The sequence below is a fragment of the Crinia signifera genome, chromosome 7 (genome assembly GCF_055691185.1).
Source record: "Crinia signifera chromosome 7, ASM5569118v1, whole genome shotgun sequence".
Taxonomy (NCBI): domain Eukaryota; kingdom Metazoa; phylum Chordata; class Amphibia; order Anura; family Myobatrachidae; genus Crinia; species Crinia signifera.
In genome coordinates this window covers 151,329,676-151,344,224 of record NC_139223.1, presented here as the reverse complement: position 1 = coordinate 151,344,224, position 14,549 = coordinate 151,329,676, and the positions used below count along the sequence as shown (strand labels likewise).

Sequence of the window (14,549 nt, the reverse complement as noted above, 5' to 3'; positions counted from 1 at the left end):
ACTGTTATGCATTTGGCATCACCATGCACACTGCTGCTCAATGGCATTAATTAACTGATTATGTGAATCTCAAGAGAGAGCAGCAGAATCCTGGGGGCGGCCTGTTCTCGTCGGCGTCTAGGAGGCCTCTAGGAAATGTGGAAGTATAAGTTCCAGGCATACCAAATTAAGCTTATTGTTTGACTGGACTTAAGCAATGGGAAGCACATCCTCCTACTGTGATAAGCAACCGGACAGTCCACTCTTCTCAGTCTTAAATATGTATCTGTCAATGAATAAATCTAAGCTATGTACTTCTATGAGGGACGCCAAAGAGAATTTTTGCCCTTCTATTATCCCTATAGATTGTGAGCTTGCGAGCAGGGCTCTCCTACCTCCATGTCGGTTTGTATCTACCCAGTTTGTTTAATCCATGTTGTCTCCAATTGTAAAGCGCAACAGAATATGCTGCGCTATATAAGAAACTGTACATAAATAAATAGGCCTGGAACTGGCCCTGCATCATCATTATCAGATCACACTTGCACCAGCTGTAAGCCTGATGCCAAAGATACTTATGTCCGCAAATTAACATCCTTAAGCATGCTGTGATACTAATATCTATAATTTTTCAGCTGTGAGAGAGCTGGAAAAGAATCATTGTGTTCAATAATGAATTCAATTGGGTACTTGTTTCCTAGCACGGCCACAACGATTTAGATCGTTGTGGTCGGAAGATAAAAAATCGGATCGATCGCATCGCATGCGATTTGGTCGCATGCGATGCGACCGATCCGACCGACCGATTTTTCACCCGTTTTTTTTTTTTTTTTCACCAGATTTTTTTCAAATGCCCCCCCAAATGTTACTAAGTGGGCTAGACCCCACGATAGACGTCAACCCGAAGCGTGGCGAGCGCAGCGAGCCCGCGAGGGGCGGCGGTGCGCGTCCTCCGACCTTTTCATTCCCCTACTATCCACGTCGGCGTAGAGTTGAGAATATATAGTGTGGCGAGCGCAGCGAGCCACCGAGCCCGAAGCGTGGCGAGCGCAGCGAGCCCCGCGAGGGGACGCGTATAACTTCACAGGTATACGCGTCCCCTCGCGGGGCTCGCTGCGCTCGCCACGCTTCGGGCTCGGTGGCTCGCTGCGCTCGCCACACTATATATTCTCAACTCCACGCCGACGTGGATAGTAGGGGAATGAAAAGGTCGGAGGACGCGTACCGCCGCCCCTCGCGGGCTCGCTGCGCTCGCCACGCTTCGGGTTGACGTCTATCGTGGGGTCATGGCGGGCACATAAAAAATGTGAAATGGGTCATATTGGCCCATTTCACCTTTTTTATCATTTTTCCCTATGTGAGATGGACTTAATCAAGTCCATCTAATCTTGTGCCATTATAGTGGCACAAGACCGACGCGATCCTCCCGATTTCAATGTTAAAAGATTTTTTAACATTGAAGTCTATGGAAAAATCGGGTGAATCGGTCGGTCGCATCGCGGCCGATTTTAATTGGTCGCGACCGACCGATTGACCCGATTTCTGTCATTCAAAGGGAAAAAATTGTAAAAAATCGGCCACATCGTGAGGATCGTGTCCCTTAATTAAGAGCCACGATCACTCACGATTGTGGCCGTTCTAGGAAACAAGTACCTTCAATTGTTCTACATAAAACCTGCCGCTATATATGGTTATATTGTTTTAATGTGTCTTATTTTATGATTAATTTGATTTATTAATTACCATTTTTCATATATATATTGTTGCTTTTAATGAAACCAGTCATCTTCAATGCATAATGAATGCAGCAGCCAATAGACCGCTGATTGATGTTCACCCTGCCGGCGCGGGTACCGGGTGAGCATGGCGGTGGGAGGCAGCAGGAGCCGGAACAGGGCCAGGTGAGCTGCTCTCATCCGGCCCGGCAGCGGTGGGTACTGGAGTCGGCGGAGGGTACGGGAGATGGCGGGTGGGTACGGGCGTCGGCAGACAGGAGGACGGCATCTTTTTATGTCGGATTGAGATTGACGGAAACACTGCCAAACCTTTCTGTTTTGGCAGTGTTTCCGTCAAAAGCAGGTGGATTAGTGGCTATTCTGTCAATCCACCCGGTTTTCGGCAGGTCGAACCATTTTCGACCTGCCAAAAAAACCGATAGTATTGAATAGATCAGAACCCCTTCCAATCTATTCATGTCGAAAACTGACATCTTTTCGTCAAGACGGCAGTTTCGACAGGCATTGAATATACCCCATTCAGCCATTTCTCAAAAAAATTATTTCCTGATACTCACCACTCGTCCTTAGTAGTGCCCCAACTCCTAAGACCTGATAATTAATAAATATGCCACTAAATGGTTTGGCGCAAGCTGATCGTGTGCTTGTTTATTGTTTTATAAAATGGGAATGAAATTAGGGGTGGGGCCTGATGACGGGTCATGTGTCCTCATGCTCCACTCGCAGCTTAATTAGGAAATATGGTTTCAGCACTTTCTTTAATACTCCAGTACTTGCAGAAAAATGTTATATCAGTAATTAAAATATTGTATTTTAAATGCAAAGCTTAATTGCTCTGTCACTACCACAATAATTAAAGCAATTATCCTTTCGAAAGTATATAAACATTACTTCCAAATCTACAATTCTATGCGATTAATAGTCAATATTGCAATAGTTTGTACTCCTCTCACAAGAAGATTATAAATCTAGCTCACATTCCTGGAATTAAGGAGAAAATCCGAAGCAGACTACGACATGGCTGAGGCTGACAGGCAGGAATATAGATAGCAAATACGCGGCTAGTTTGCCCTTCAAAAATAATGGGATCATTGTGGTCTAATCATTTCTCTGCCGTCTTTGCAGCATGTCCTTGCTTAAATATTGCTTTCTTAAACGAATGTACCTCGTCACACTGCTCTCCTGTAACATCCAATATTGGCTCAGTTAGTTCGGGTTTCTTACAAATGGAGACCAGGCGTGTGCTGCAAAGTCTCGCCTTCCAGTTTCCCCCCTAGATCAAAATAAAAGAGAGACACATTTTCTGGAACTCAGTTTAATGACAAATGTAAAACAATATAAAAATAACAAAATATAACAGATTAAAATAACTCTGCAAAACCTTGAAAATATTGGACCTTATTCTGGTTGACTCGCAAGGCTGCGAAATTCACAGCCTTGCGAGTCTACCAGACGCCGCTCGCAGTGATGCCCCCCCCCCTGCACGCCTGAGAATAGATGATTTACATAATCATCTATTCGCAGGCACTCGCACACCTGTATGGTGTCTCTGAACTGCGGGGACAGGGCGGGCAGCTGACATCCGTTGACCCCCTGCACCCACGTCACAGCCTCATTAGCATGAGAACACTCAGCATTCTCATGGGAACGCCCATGAAACGCTGGACATTCCCATATGCTTATGCGGCTGCCTGGCGCACGAAGCCCCTCTCCGCCTCCAGCCACTGTCCTGGGTGAGTGCACCCTGGGAAGTGATTGTCTGCTGCGGTTGCACGCACCCTGCATCTGCACATGGGCATAAATGCATCTGTGCACGCGCAGACGCACATCATCGGTCCCCTGTGCGAATGCACGGGAGACCAAATGAACCAGAATAATGGCCATTGTTTTGGACTTTTAGAAAAAAATACGAATTTATTTTGTTAGACAGTCAAACATCACTGCTCAATACTGACATTCAGAACTTTCCAATTATATCTGTTTGATTCAATACTTTTATAGACTGGACATTGGAGATCATTCTAATTGATTCGCTACCCAGCGCTTTCGCATACCCATAACCGCATGTTTTGTTTCAGCGCATGCGCATACGCTAGGCCAGTGGTTCCCAAACTTTTTTTTATCGCGGCACCCTAAAACATCAGAATTTTTTTCACGGCACCCCTAGGCCAAAAGTTTCTTATGGAGCAATTTAGAAAATAATGATAAATGAAGTAAAACATGTGTAGATGTAAAAAAACAAAAGGTGGGTCCAGACCGCACACAGCCACTGAGACCTGAAACATGGCTGGTCTGCTCCTGGCTTTGCAGCCAGGCAGTGCTTAGCTGTGTACTGGGGAGGAACCTGGCAAGTATTGTGTGAATTTGCATGTTGCCCTATTAATGCAGGGGGCATGGGTGTGTATGGTTAGGATTATAGGCTGTAAGGGAGATATGGTTAGGCTGTGTGTGTGTGTGTGTGTGGGGGGGGGGGGTATGGTTAGTGGTTTAAGGGCTGTGGGGGTCATAGTTTGGGTTATATGGTGTGTGTGTGTGTGTGTGTGTGTGGGGGGGGGGGGTCCTGAAGATTTGAGTCCCCCACAGTGGTTGCAACTAACCTTTCCATGCTGTGCTTGAAGAGGGGTGATCTCTCCAATAGGAACCTCAGGGTCCTGGGATCCCTCTAAAGGTGCCCACACACGCACCGTTCCCAGCGTGCGTTGTGGGCTTAACTAGCACACATAGCATCGCATCGTATGCCTTGTGCATACGATGCTAGAAAAAGCTAGTACAAAAAGTATATGCAGCACATACTTTTTGTACTGTGCGATGAGGTGCCGCGGGAGCGTGCACCCCATCGTACAGCATCGCACCGCCGGCATCGGTGCGTGTGTGGGCACCTTAATTGTAGTCTTGTTCTTTATTTGAACCCGCAGCATTCCTTTAATGGACTGCTCCATCCCTGTACTGTATTAGCTGTAGAAGGCACTGGGACCAGCTGGACCCAGTGCCTTGCACACTCCTTCAAGCCTGTAGCAGCTCCCTGCAGACGGCGTGGACCTCAGGGTGCGCTGTGCGGCAGCCATCCACAGGACACTGCGGAATGGTGCGCAAACCCACGCTGCTTCCCGGCGGCTGACCCCCCTCTCCCGCCAGCCCCCTCCCAGCGCTGACTCCCGCACTCACACCCCCCGGCGGCTGACTCCGATCTCATCATCCCGCTCCTGCGGCAACAAATTAATTAAATGCAGAAGCCAGTCTGCCTGTACAGCGACACTGCCTGTGGCACCCCTGTCACAGTGCCGCAGGGGAGCCGCGGCGCACAGTTTGGGAACCACTGCACTAGGCATTCCAATGCAAATGACGGTGTTACGCAGGTGCCAGCTGACGTCACCGGATGTCAGCTGCCCGCCCTGCTGGGTGCCGCAAATCTGTCACCAGAGAGTGACTTAAATTTGCGAATGCTTAAGAAATCATTCGATTGATGATGACTATTGAATTATTTCAGCCCCACATGCAAGTTATGCAAAACACCCATTTCCATGCCTGCGGTGAGATTCGCCATCCAGCTGGGTGGGGGGGAGGGGGGTGTGTGGGCATTCCAGTGGGCAGCAGGCGGCGTTTACTTGGATGCAAATCAACCAGAATGACCTCTTTTAGTCCTAATGGGACTGATGCAAAGTTGAATGCAATTTGGACGCAGACGCTATGTATAGTGAACCATTTGCAGAGATATACAGTTGCTACCGTCTGCCGCTGGGCCTGATTCTTGTTTGTCAGTAAAGCAAAAAAAAAAAAAGGAACGGTGTCTGGAACAAACCATGTTGTCATGCAAGGGGAGCAAATAATTTTTTTTTTTCTGTACAAGGTAAGTAAATACTGGCTGCTTTTGCATGTAACCCACAAATGTTAGACAACTTTATATTTAGACTGCCATTTAGATTTCAGTTTAAACATACCTCACCCAAATCTAACTCTAACAGTATGTTAAATTTACCCCACCTGTAGTGCAAAAGGGTTTTGCCCAGTTGGTTGCTTTTTTGCTTTATTACAAACATGAATCAGACCCCCTATAACTACGTCGCTGAGTTTGCCATCATCATTGGTGCAAAAGACACTGACATCTGGAGACATGCCAGCAGTTGCTTTGACCCACCCCTGCAGAACAGTGTCGTTGTGATAGACATTACACAAATACGCACTTGTGCATGCACCAAAATCGGAACAGGACCAAGCATGGCCCCATCCGAGTCTTATTGCATCACCCCCTTAGTTCCATCTGATTGCTTCTGGAACATGTGCTGTGCGAGGAAAACGCAAGTAGCACTCTGTAAACACAGTTATGTTTGAGTCTTACATTGAGCTTTCAGTACCTGCCGAATGCAGACTGTCTAGGTGATTGTATATCAATGCAGGGCCGGATAAGGAGGGGGGGGGGGGGGTGTCAGTACCCCCCCTGGGCCCCCCTGTGATTGGCATGTAGTTTTCTAAAGGTTTTGTGTATGGGAGTGGGGTAGTGCTGCAGCTTCACCTATCTGCCAATGTGACAATGATTAATGGTGCTGAGAATCGGAAGCCAAGGCACACTGATTGCACAAGTGTACAGTGCATTGCTGAGAATTGACTCATCATATGCTTCTGAGGCCCACGAAGGACAGCAGCAGCGACCTTGTCATGGGAGGGTTTTTAATCAGAGGCAGCACTGAGCCTGTCAAGGCTCCTACAGAGTGAGGTACATTTATGTTTATATTAATCCCCCCCCCCCCACACCCCCCCGGCAGTTACCCATTGACCAAGTTTATACTGCCTTTACTCTGTGTTTTGACAGTGTAATATTCTCCTGTGCAGTTTGCGGCCAGTAATGACAAGTGGGAGGGGCCCCCCTGTCTTAAGTGACCCGGGCTCCCCAAAGGCTTAATCCAGCCCTGGTTCAATGGAACAGTTTCAAAATAAAAAATGAGCACAAGTAGAGGTGATGGGTTTTGAGCATAAAGTTACAGATTAAAATACTTATGAATCATATCATAGTATTTCGCTGTTGTATATAGCTCCATATCATTGACAATAACACTAAAGCATCAAAATAAACACAAACCTCTCAAAATAACGGTGTTATTGATAAACTCTAAAACCTAAAGATGATATTTATTTAACTCCATCAGGAATGAGAAACTATCTTACAGCTCTTTGAGCAGACACACAGAGTTCAACGTCCTCTCGGCTGATGGGTTCATGTCTCTGCCAGCTGGTGAAGGTCACCGCCGAGCCATCTGACCACTGAAATGTGACCATGTCCCTATCTATTGTGCGTAGTCCAATCCAGGCCTCACTCACATTCTCTGCAATAGAGTAGCGTACAATTACAAGACAGCGTCTGATGATCGCCTTATTTTAATCCAACTTGTTTCACAATAAATGATTAAAACTCTGCACCAAAAACAAAATTATAATAGAAAATAAAATAAGACAAATGCAGAAATTCTTCTGGTTTTGGACATGCTGCTTAAATAAAGAAAGAAATAATAAAAAAACACTCTAACTGACCTAACATACAGTATAAAGAATGTATAAGTGACTATGTTTATATCAGATGCCATCAGAGACATAAGGTGGGATATACTGAAGGCAAAATGCAAACAAAAGCCTTTCAGGCTCTGACTACAATTCCTATATGTACTAAGGGCCTAATTCAGATGTGATCACTGGGCCGCTTAATTACAGATCCCTGCGTTTAGGTATACACCACCACACCAGAGTGAAAGCCTGCCCTGTGCAAGCCTGCAAGCCAATCACCATCTAAGTTTTCCCGTGTATGCAGTCTGCGTGTAACACAGGACTAATATCCCTTTCACACCAGCCTAAATTCCCGGGTTGGGTCCGGGAACAACCCGGGACTAGCTCTGGTGTGAAAGGTTCCAGGGAAAAATTCCCAGGTTAATTTGCCGGCAATTCAACCCTGCTAGGTAGCAGAGTTGCTCCCGGGTCCTTCCAGGGTTACTGGCTGGTGTGAAAGGTGCAGGGACATGTCCCTGCTTCCCGTGTTGCCTCTGCTAGTGCTGATTTGCTAGCAGGGCAACTTCCTGTTGTGGTGGACACTCACAGACACGCCCAGAGGCAGCATACAGCGTGCAGGGAGACACTGAGCATGTTCTGTAGCACCACAGACCCCAGAAGTTCATTTTAACCCCTGAAAGCCTGCAATGTGTGCCATGTCTTGGACAAATGAGTAGATGAGAGAGCTATTAATCATTAGAGGGGAAGATGCTTTCATATGCCTTTTAAGTTGTTTGATACAAGTAAACAAAGGCTGAAACACTACAAATGTTTTGTGTCTTAATTATTAATAATCCATCTTATGGGAGCCTAAAAAAGGCCATTTTCAATGCTATTCTCATAGAAATGCAGGGTCGTCCCGGGTTCAGTGTGAAAGGTGTCGTTTCGGGTTGTCCCTGCTTCAAAAGCATGTGTGAATGGGTCCCAACCCGGGAATGTCCCTGCTTGTCCCTGGAATTTAATTCCCGGGTTTGTCTCTGCATTTCTGGTGTGAAAGGGGTATAACACGGCGGCTGCGATAGAAAATAAGGCGGATCGGGAACACCTGCATTTTCCCTGACAGAAAACTGACAGTTGCCACCCATAAATGCAAACTTTCTGTCAATCAACTTGCGTATGGCCAGCAATACAAAATGTAGCAGGATTTTATCACAGGATGGCGTCACGCATGCGTACTATATTTATTATTTAGTTATTTCTTTACAGTTTCTTAACTGCATATTCCGTTGCGCTTTACAATTGGAAACAACAGTGATTAAACAAGCTGGGTAGATACAAACCGACATGGAGGTAGGAGGGCCCTGCTTGCAAGCTTATAATCTATAGGACTATATGCCGTACGCATACTCAGTCTATCCATACAGATGTAGCCGGCTACATCTTTGCAGGGGCTGCCGATCCAGCCGCCAGGGGCACGCATGCTCGAGACGCTCGCACGCCCCAATGCAACGGAGGCTGCCGCCGGTCCCCACCGCCTCCCCCGTAGGTGGAGTGGGTGAGCGCCGAGGCGTCCCCAACCTGGGGAGCTTCGGTGCCCAGCACCGGCCCTGTATGCGATTAGTATCAATGTGATGTGTGGTGGGATGTACTGCAAAGACTTGGTACATCCCGACCTTAGAGTGGGTACACATCAGACCGTTATTGTCCCGATTTGTTGTATCAGAACAACAAATCATGCATTTTGTCTAATCCTAACCTTCCCCTAAAGCCTACCCTCCCCTCCTGCAGCCTAACATTCCCCTAGTGCAGGGATTGGGAACCTTTGGCACTCCAACTGTTTTTAAACTACGCATCCCAGCATTCCCTATTACAGTTTTAGCATAGCCATATAGCAAAACTGTAGCAGGGCATGCTGGGATGTGTAGTTCATCAACAGCTGGAGAGCCAAAGGTTCCCCATCCCTGCCTTAGTCAGTAACCTCCCCTTCCGCAGCCTAAACCTAACCTTCCCTACTGTCTAACCTACCCTCCCACAGCCTAACACTTACCTTCCCGTACTGCCTATCCTACCCTCCCACAGCTTATCCCTAACCTTACCTTAGTGCCTAACCTCTCCTCCCACAGCCTAACCTTCTCCTAGTGCCTAACCTCCCCTCCCGCAGCCTAACCTTCTCCTAGTGCCTAACCTCCCCTTCCGCAGCCTAAACCTAACCTTCCCTACTGTCTAACCTAACCTCCCACAGCCTAACACTTACCTTCCCGTACTGCCTATCCTACCCTCCCACAGCTTATCCCTAACCTTACCTTAGTGCCTAACCTCTCCTCCCGCAGCCGAACCTTCTCCTAGTGCCTAACCTCCCCTCCCGCAGCCTAAACCTAACCTTGCCCTAGTGCTTATCTTCACCTTCCGCAGCCTAAACCTAACCTTCCCCTAGTGCCTAACCTCCTCACCTGCAGCCTAACCCTCTCCCTAGTGCCTTAACCAAACCTCCCCTTTCCGCAGCTTAACCCTAACCATCTCCCTTAACCTTTCCTCCCCTCTTGCAGCCTAAACATCTCCCCAGTGCCTAACCCTAACAGCACCTCCTGCAGCCCAACCCTAACCCTCTGCCCAGTGCCTAACCCTAATCTCCCCTTCCACAGCCTAAACCAAACCATCCCCCTTAACCTAACCTGCCCTCTCTTAGCCTAACCCTAACCTTCCTTCCAGTGGCCTAACACCAACCCTCTCCCCAATGACTAGTAAAATGGAACCGGTGACCATTCTAACTGTATATATATATATATATATATATATATATATATATATATACATACACACACACACACACACACACACACACACACACACACACACACACACAAATATCTACTCACCATGATCAAGAAAATGCAGTAGAAACTCCATGTCTGCCAGTGAGCTCACACTCATTAATTCTCCTCCATTGGTGATACAAGCGTCCGATGCTTCAAACCAGCTAAACTCTTGTGTCTGGAGGTTATAGCAATGCCGGTTGTAAGGGGACCAATCAAGCTCACATTTTGTTGGGTAGTATTTCCAGTTTTCTTATAAAATAGCCACAACATGTAGATTAAACATTTGTCTTATTCTTGTTAATACCTATAATCTAATAGAACTTAATAAAAATGTAATAAAAACATATGAAGACATAAGGAAGGACAGTTGATTTCTTCCTGCTAGGACAGAATATTGTAATAAAAGTCTATGGAGCTGATTGTTAGATCGAGTTAAGGTTCCCATACACAGGTCCGATTTGACCTGTTTTGATTTGGACCTGGACAAACTGTGCAATTTAAAGGCTGTTTTTGCATGTAGTGCACATTTGCTGGTAACTTTAATGTGGGGGGAGGGACCTTGGACTGCACACCCTTATTACAAATATAATGAAAGGTGGTGTTATCATGCTGAGACACAGAACTACCGCTCTGTAACCTGCAGCAGATAGGATCTGAAAAACAACCATTCAAGTGGGTACGGGTCGCGATCGGATTGCAATCGGATCACATGCAGTTCTTTAGCGGGTCGTAGGCTTCACCAGATCATGAGCAGGTCACACGATCGTCTTATGACCCACTCACGATCTGCATCGTTGTGGTGTGTACCCAGCAAAAGAGGCATATACCAGATGGCTCCCAGTTCTAAATGATCCAACTCCTGCAAAGCAGCTGTCCTGTTATTCTTACCACTGCTGATCCCGCCGACCGCACAAACGTGTGACTTGAGTTTGCACAGTACACAGGGCCTGATTCAGACAAATTTGCAGCCCTTGCGATTATCAGAGGATGGTGCATGCGAATGGTCCGCAGTATGCATGTGCATGCCCTGTGATTGACAGCCGGACGGCATTTGTGGGCGGCATCCTATCGGTTTCTGTGAGTTCTGCATAAAATGCAGGTGAGCAGAGAAGTAACTAATTTAATTGTGAGCTAATGCTATATCCTTATACACCTGCTTATATCAGCTATAAAATATAATAACTATATAAAAAAAAAACTATATCAAATTAAAGAGGCAATTCAATTGTTACAGTATGGATGGCTATACTGTAGCTCCCATCTAAAGCGAGCTATTCAATCTTCTGTACGCCCGAGGCTGCACTTATGGTGACTTTCTGCTCACACCGTCCTGAGGTGCACGCAAAAATACCTGTAATGTAGGGCTTTGGGCTGGGTGAGAACACCTCAACTGCAGCATGGGAGAAGTCACTTTATGCAGCTCATCCTGTACCGTTTGGGTTCCAGAATGAGGCCATCGTGACCAGCTGGTTGAGAGACCAATTGAGTTGCTATCTTCACTGTGGATATGAGTGAGGGGCACACAAAATTATTGAATCATCCCCTAAATCATTGACCTATAATGGAGTGAATGTCCTTCCAGTTTATTGTTTTATAAAACCCGAAGGCTAAAAAAATGCAGTGTAACATTTATGTGTTAACTCACCAAAGGTTTCATGTTGTTTCGGTGTGAGGTACTTTTTACAAACGTATGGCAATCTAGTGTCACATGCGAAGCTATTCCAGGTATGCTGTCCTACTGCGTCATATACTCTGCAATGCTTCTCCTCGAAGGAATGAGAGGTCAAATCTACAAGAGGTTACAGCAATGTTAAATCATCTCAACTTTGCATTCATGTTTTAGAACACAAACAAGAGAATTCAAATTTTGGGCACCCGTCCCGGCATCTGTGCGCCCCTCCGTCAGGATTTAAATGTTTCTGGCGATGGGCACGCACACATCTTTTCAGCTTGCTACCCCTGTCAAGAGAGGAAAGCTGGCCATACTGTACATTATTGCGACTTCCCCAAGGAGCGAAGTCGCAGCTGACTACCTTGAACCACCCGGGAGCTTCCAGGGTGGCAGGGTCGCATGCGATATATTGCATGTGAACCTTTGGCAAACAATATATCGTAATTGGGTGAAATCAGGCATAATCGCATAAATCCAGCTTAAGAGGACAGCAGGACTATCCTCATTATACACCAGGTGTTAATATTCTACATGTAATGATTTAATTTTATTGAAATTAGCGTGCATGACAATTCCATACAGGCAGCCTCCTTGGTGTCACAGTAGATGATCAGTCCGGCACTCTGTCACCGCCATATTCATCGTGTGCTAACATGTGGGATCATCTCTTTTGATGGGTATTTTCATTATTTTGATCAGTATTTGGTCTATAAATAATTATTTCCATTATAAGTTATTATGTGCATATGCCCTCTATTATAAATAGAATATAATTTGATTGACCAATTTAAGTTTACTCTACTTATATTATTGCATTAACGCTCATAAATATACTGTACCCTAGACTGCACATGATGTATTATGTTTAATACACATGTAATATACAGTATACCTTCACTGGGTAGACTGCCATTTTGTTGGCTGTTGAACTTCAATTTCTGATAATGTCGGTAGCAACAATGTGTGTTTTTTTCTTAATCAGTATTACCCCTCCTATTCATGCACCTGAGTGATATTACTAAACTGATTGAGAGTCTTCCAGTCTTCAGAAAGAGACCTTTCTGAGAAATGACACACTATGCTGTCCAGCCAGACTGTGTCACATATTAACTTTAGAAACTCATATGTGTGGATTTGTTGGGTCTAAAATCAGAGCACCAGTCCCAGCCTACAGCAGTCACTGTCTCCTGTTCAGCGTCACCCCGCTCTCCAGCTTTCTCCAACACCTATAATCCCTCTGTTCGCTGTCTGTTCCATTTGACCTCGAGTCTTTCAGTATCCTCAGTCTAGACTCTACTCCAACCCCCCCTTCCCCCTCCGTCCCTTCCTGGCAGCAGCAGCACACACCTACAGCTGTAGGTGTGTGCTGCTGCCACTGTTGTTGCTGAGGGAGATGGGACAATAATACCCTCCCCCCCCTCAACTTTAGAGTGTCTTTTTCACTGACAACCCCAAACATTTTAAGGGCATGGCCTAATCGTGGGAGGTGACCACACCTTCTGTAATAAGGCCACACCCCCAAATTGTACTTTATAAATAACATATAAATATATATCATACTTGTTCTCCAGTTGATGAATGCAAGCGCTGTTCCATCTGACCACTGCCAGCCAACACTTCCATCTATTTGGTTGAGGCCAATCCATAGCAGGACGCCGGTATGGTATAACCTCTCTGCATTAACCAATGAAAACATACAATTACAGCTTATTGCAGCACATTGCAAAACAGGCCTCCGAGCCGCACATATAGACGATGTTTCTTTCAACCGCACATGCCTCTAAACCATTAAACCGTAGCACAGCACATGCCTCCCGTTGGGTGTACGCAGAGAGGCACAGCTGATGTGCAATTTTCTATTCATTGTTTTAAGGATTGAGGCAAGTTTCAGCTTATCAGAAGCGTTACCTACTTACTGGAAATGTATTTCTGTTCAGCCATACTCCCGATGCTAAGCAGATCTCCGCCTTGCGCTTTACAAGAGGCGCGGGCATCATTCCAAGGGAGAGCAGACCTCAGGTTGAACTGGTAGCAAACCTGTGTGAGATTGTTTTTTTCCCATAAAACATCACAGGCATCGTCTAGCAGAAATATAAATAATAAAGAAATAATGTCTCTTGTTAAGCTGCAAGGACAAGTATAAATACAAATCATATACAGTATGCAAAACAGCTCTTATTATGGTACCAATGGTTTGGAACGTTTACAAGCTACTGTAGAAGCACAATATGTTTGTTCCTTGTGGTGGTATATAAGCCAAGTACTATGTAATTACATTGGAGATGATTCAGGGGTGAACGCTATAGTAAATTGGCATAATATTGAGATACCCACTGGCTGCTGTACAAATAAAGAAGCCATATCGGTACATCATTGGCAACACCATCAGACTTTGCACCTGTCCTATGGCAGGAACAGAATTACAACTGACCATGGTCAGCGCAACATGGACACAGTTGCTGACACCGACATATCCAAAGCATACCAGCTTCTGGTAGCACCCCCCCCCCCCCCCCCCGCTCCCTACGAGTTATATCATAGAGGGACACCCTTTGATATTTCATAAATCGCCATACAATTGCACAGAGAGAAGCCATTTCCAACTTATACCCCACTGGCTTCCCTGTGTACATCTCTGAGTCACCCACTATATGCTGACATATACATTATGACTAAAATTGATGGGGCAAATTAAATTGTGTTTCCCCATGGCCGGCACTGGATGGCAACCAACAGGGCAATTCAATTACTGTGAGAAGACACATTTCAGATCGCAGTCCCCAGTGCTGCAATGTGCAAACAGTGACCCATTCGCTCAATCAGCACCGTTTTTGGTTGCGCTCAGCACCTTGGGTGGGTTTAGCTGTTAAAACC

General features: G+C 46.0%; 1 protein-coding gene across 3 annotated transcripts in view; it reads right to left on the bottom strand.

Moving 5' to 3' along the window:
* The window catches only part of PLA2R1 (phospholipase A2 receptor 1), a 139,485-nt gene that overhangs the window by 110,000 nt on the left and 14,936 nt on the right, over nt 1-14,549 (bottom strand). For all 3 annotated transcript variants that reach the window (XM_083153968.1, XM_083153967.1, XM_083153969.1), the window contains exons 4-9: nt 13,592-13,756; nt 13,236-13,349; nt 11,649-11,792; nt 10,064-10,252; nt 6,876-7,033; nt 2,881-2,988 (exon numbers count right to left, since the gene is read on the bottom strand). In XM_083153968.1, coding sequence (XP_083010094.1) covers nt 2,881-2,988; nt 6,876-7,033; nt 10,064-10,252; nt 11,649-11,792; nt 13,236-13,349; nt 13,592-13,756 — 878 coding nt within the window. The remainder of the gene's footprint in view (nt 1-2,880; nt 2,989-6,875; nt 7,034-10,063; nt 10,253-11,648; nt 11,793-13,235; nt 13,350-13,591; nt 13,757-14,549) is intronic.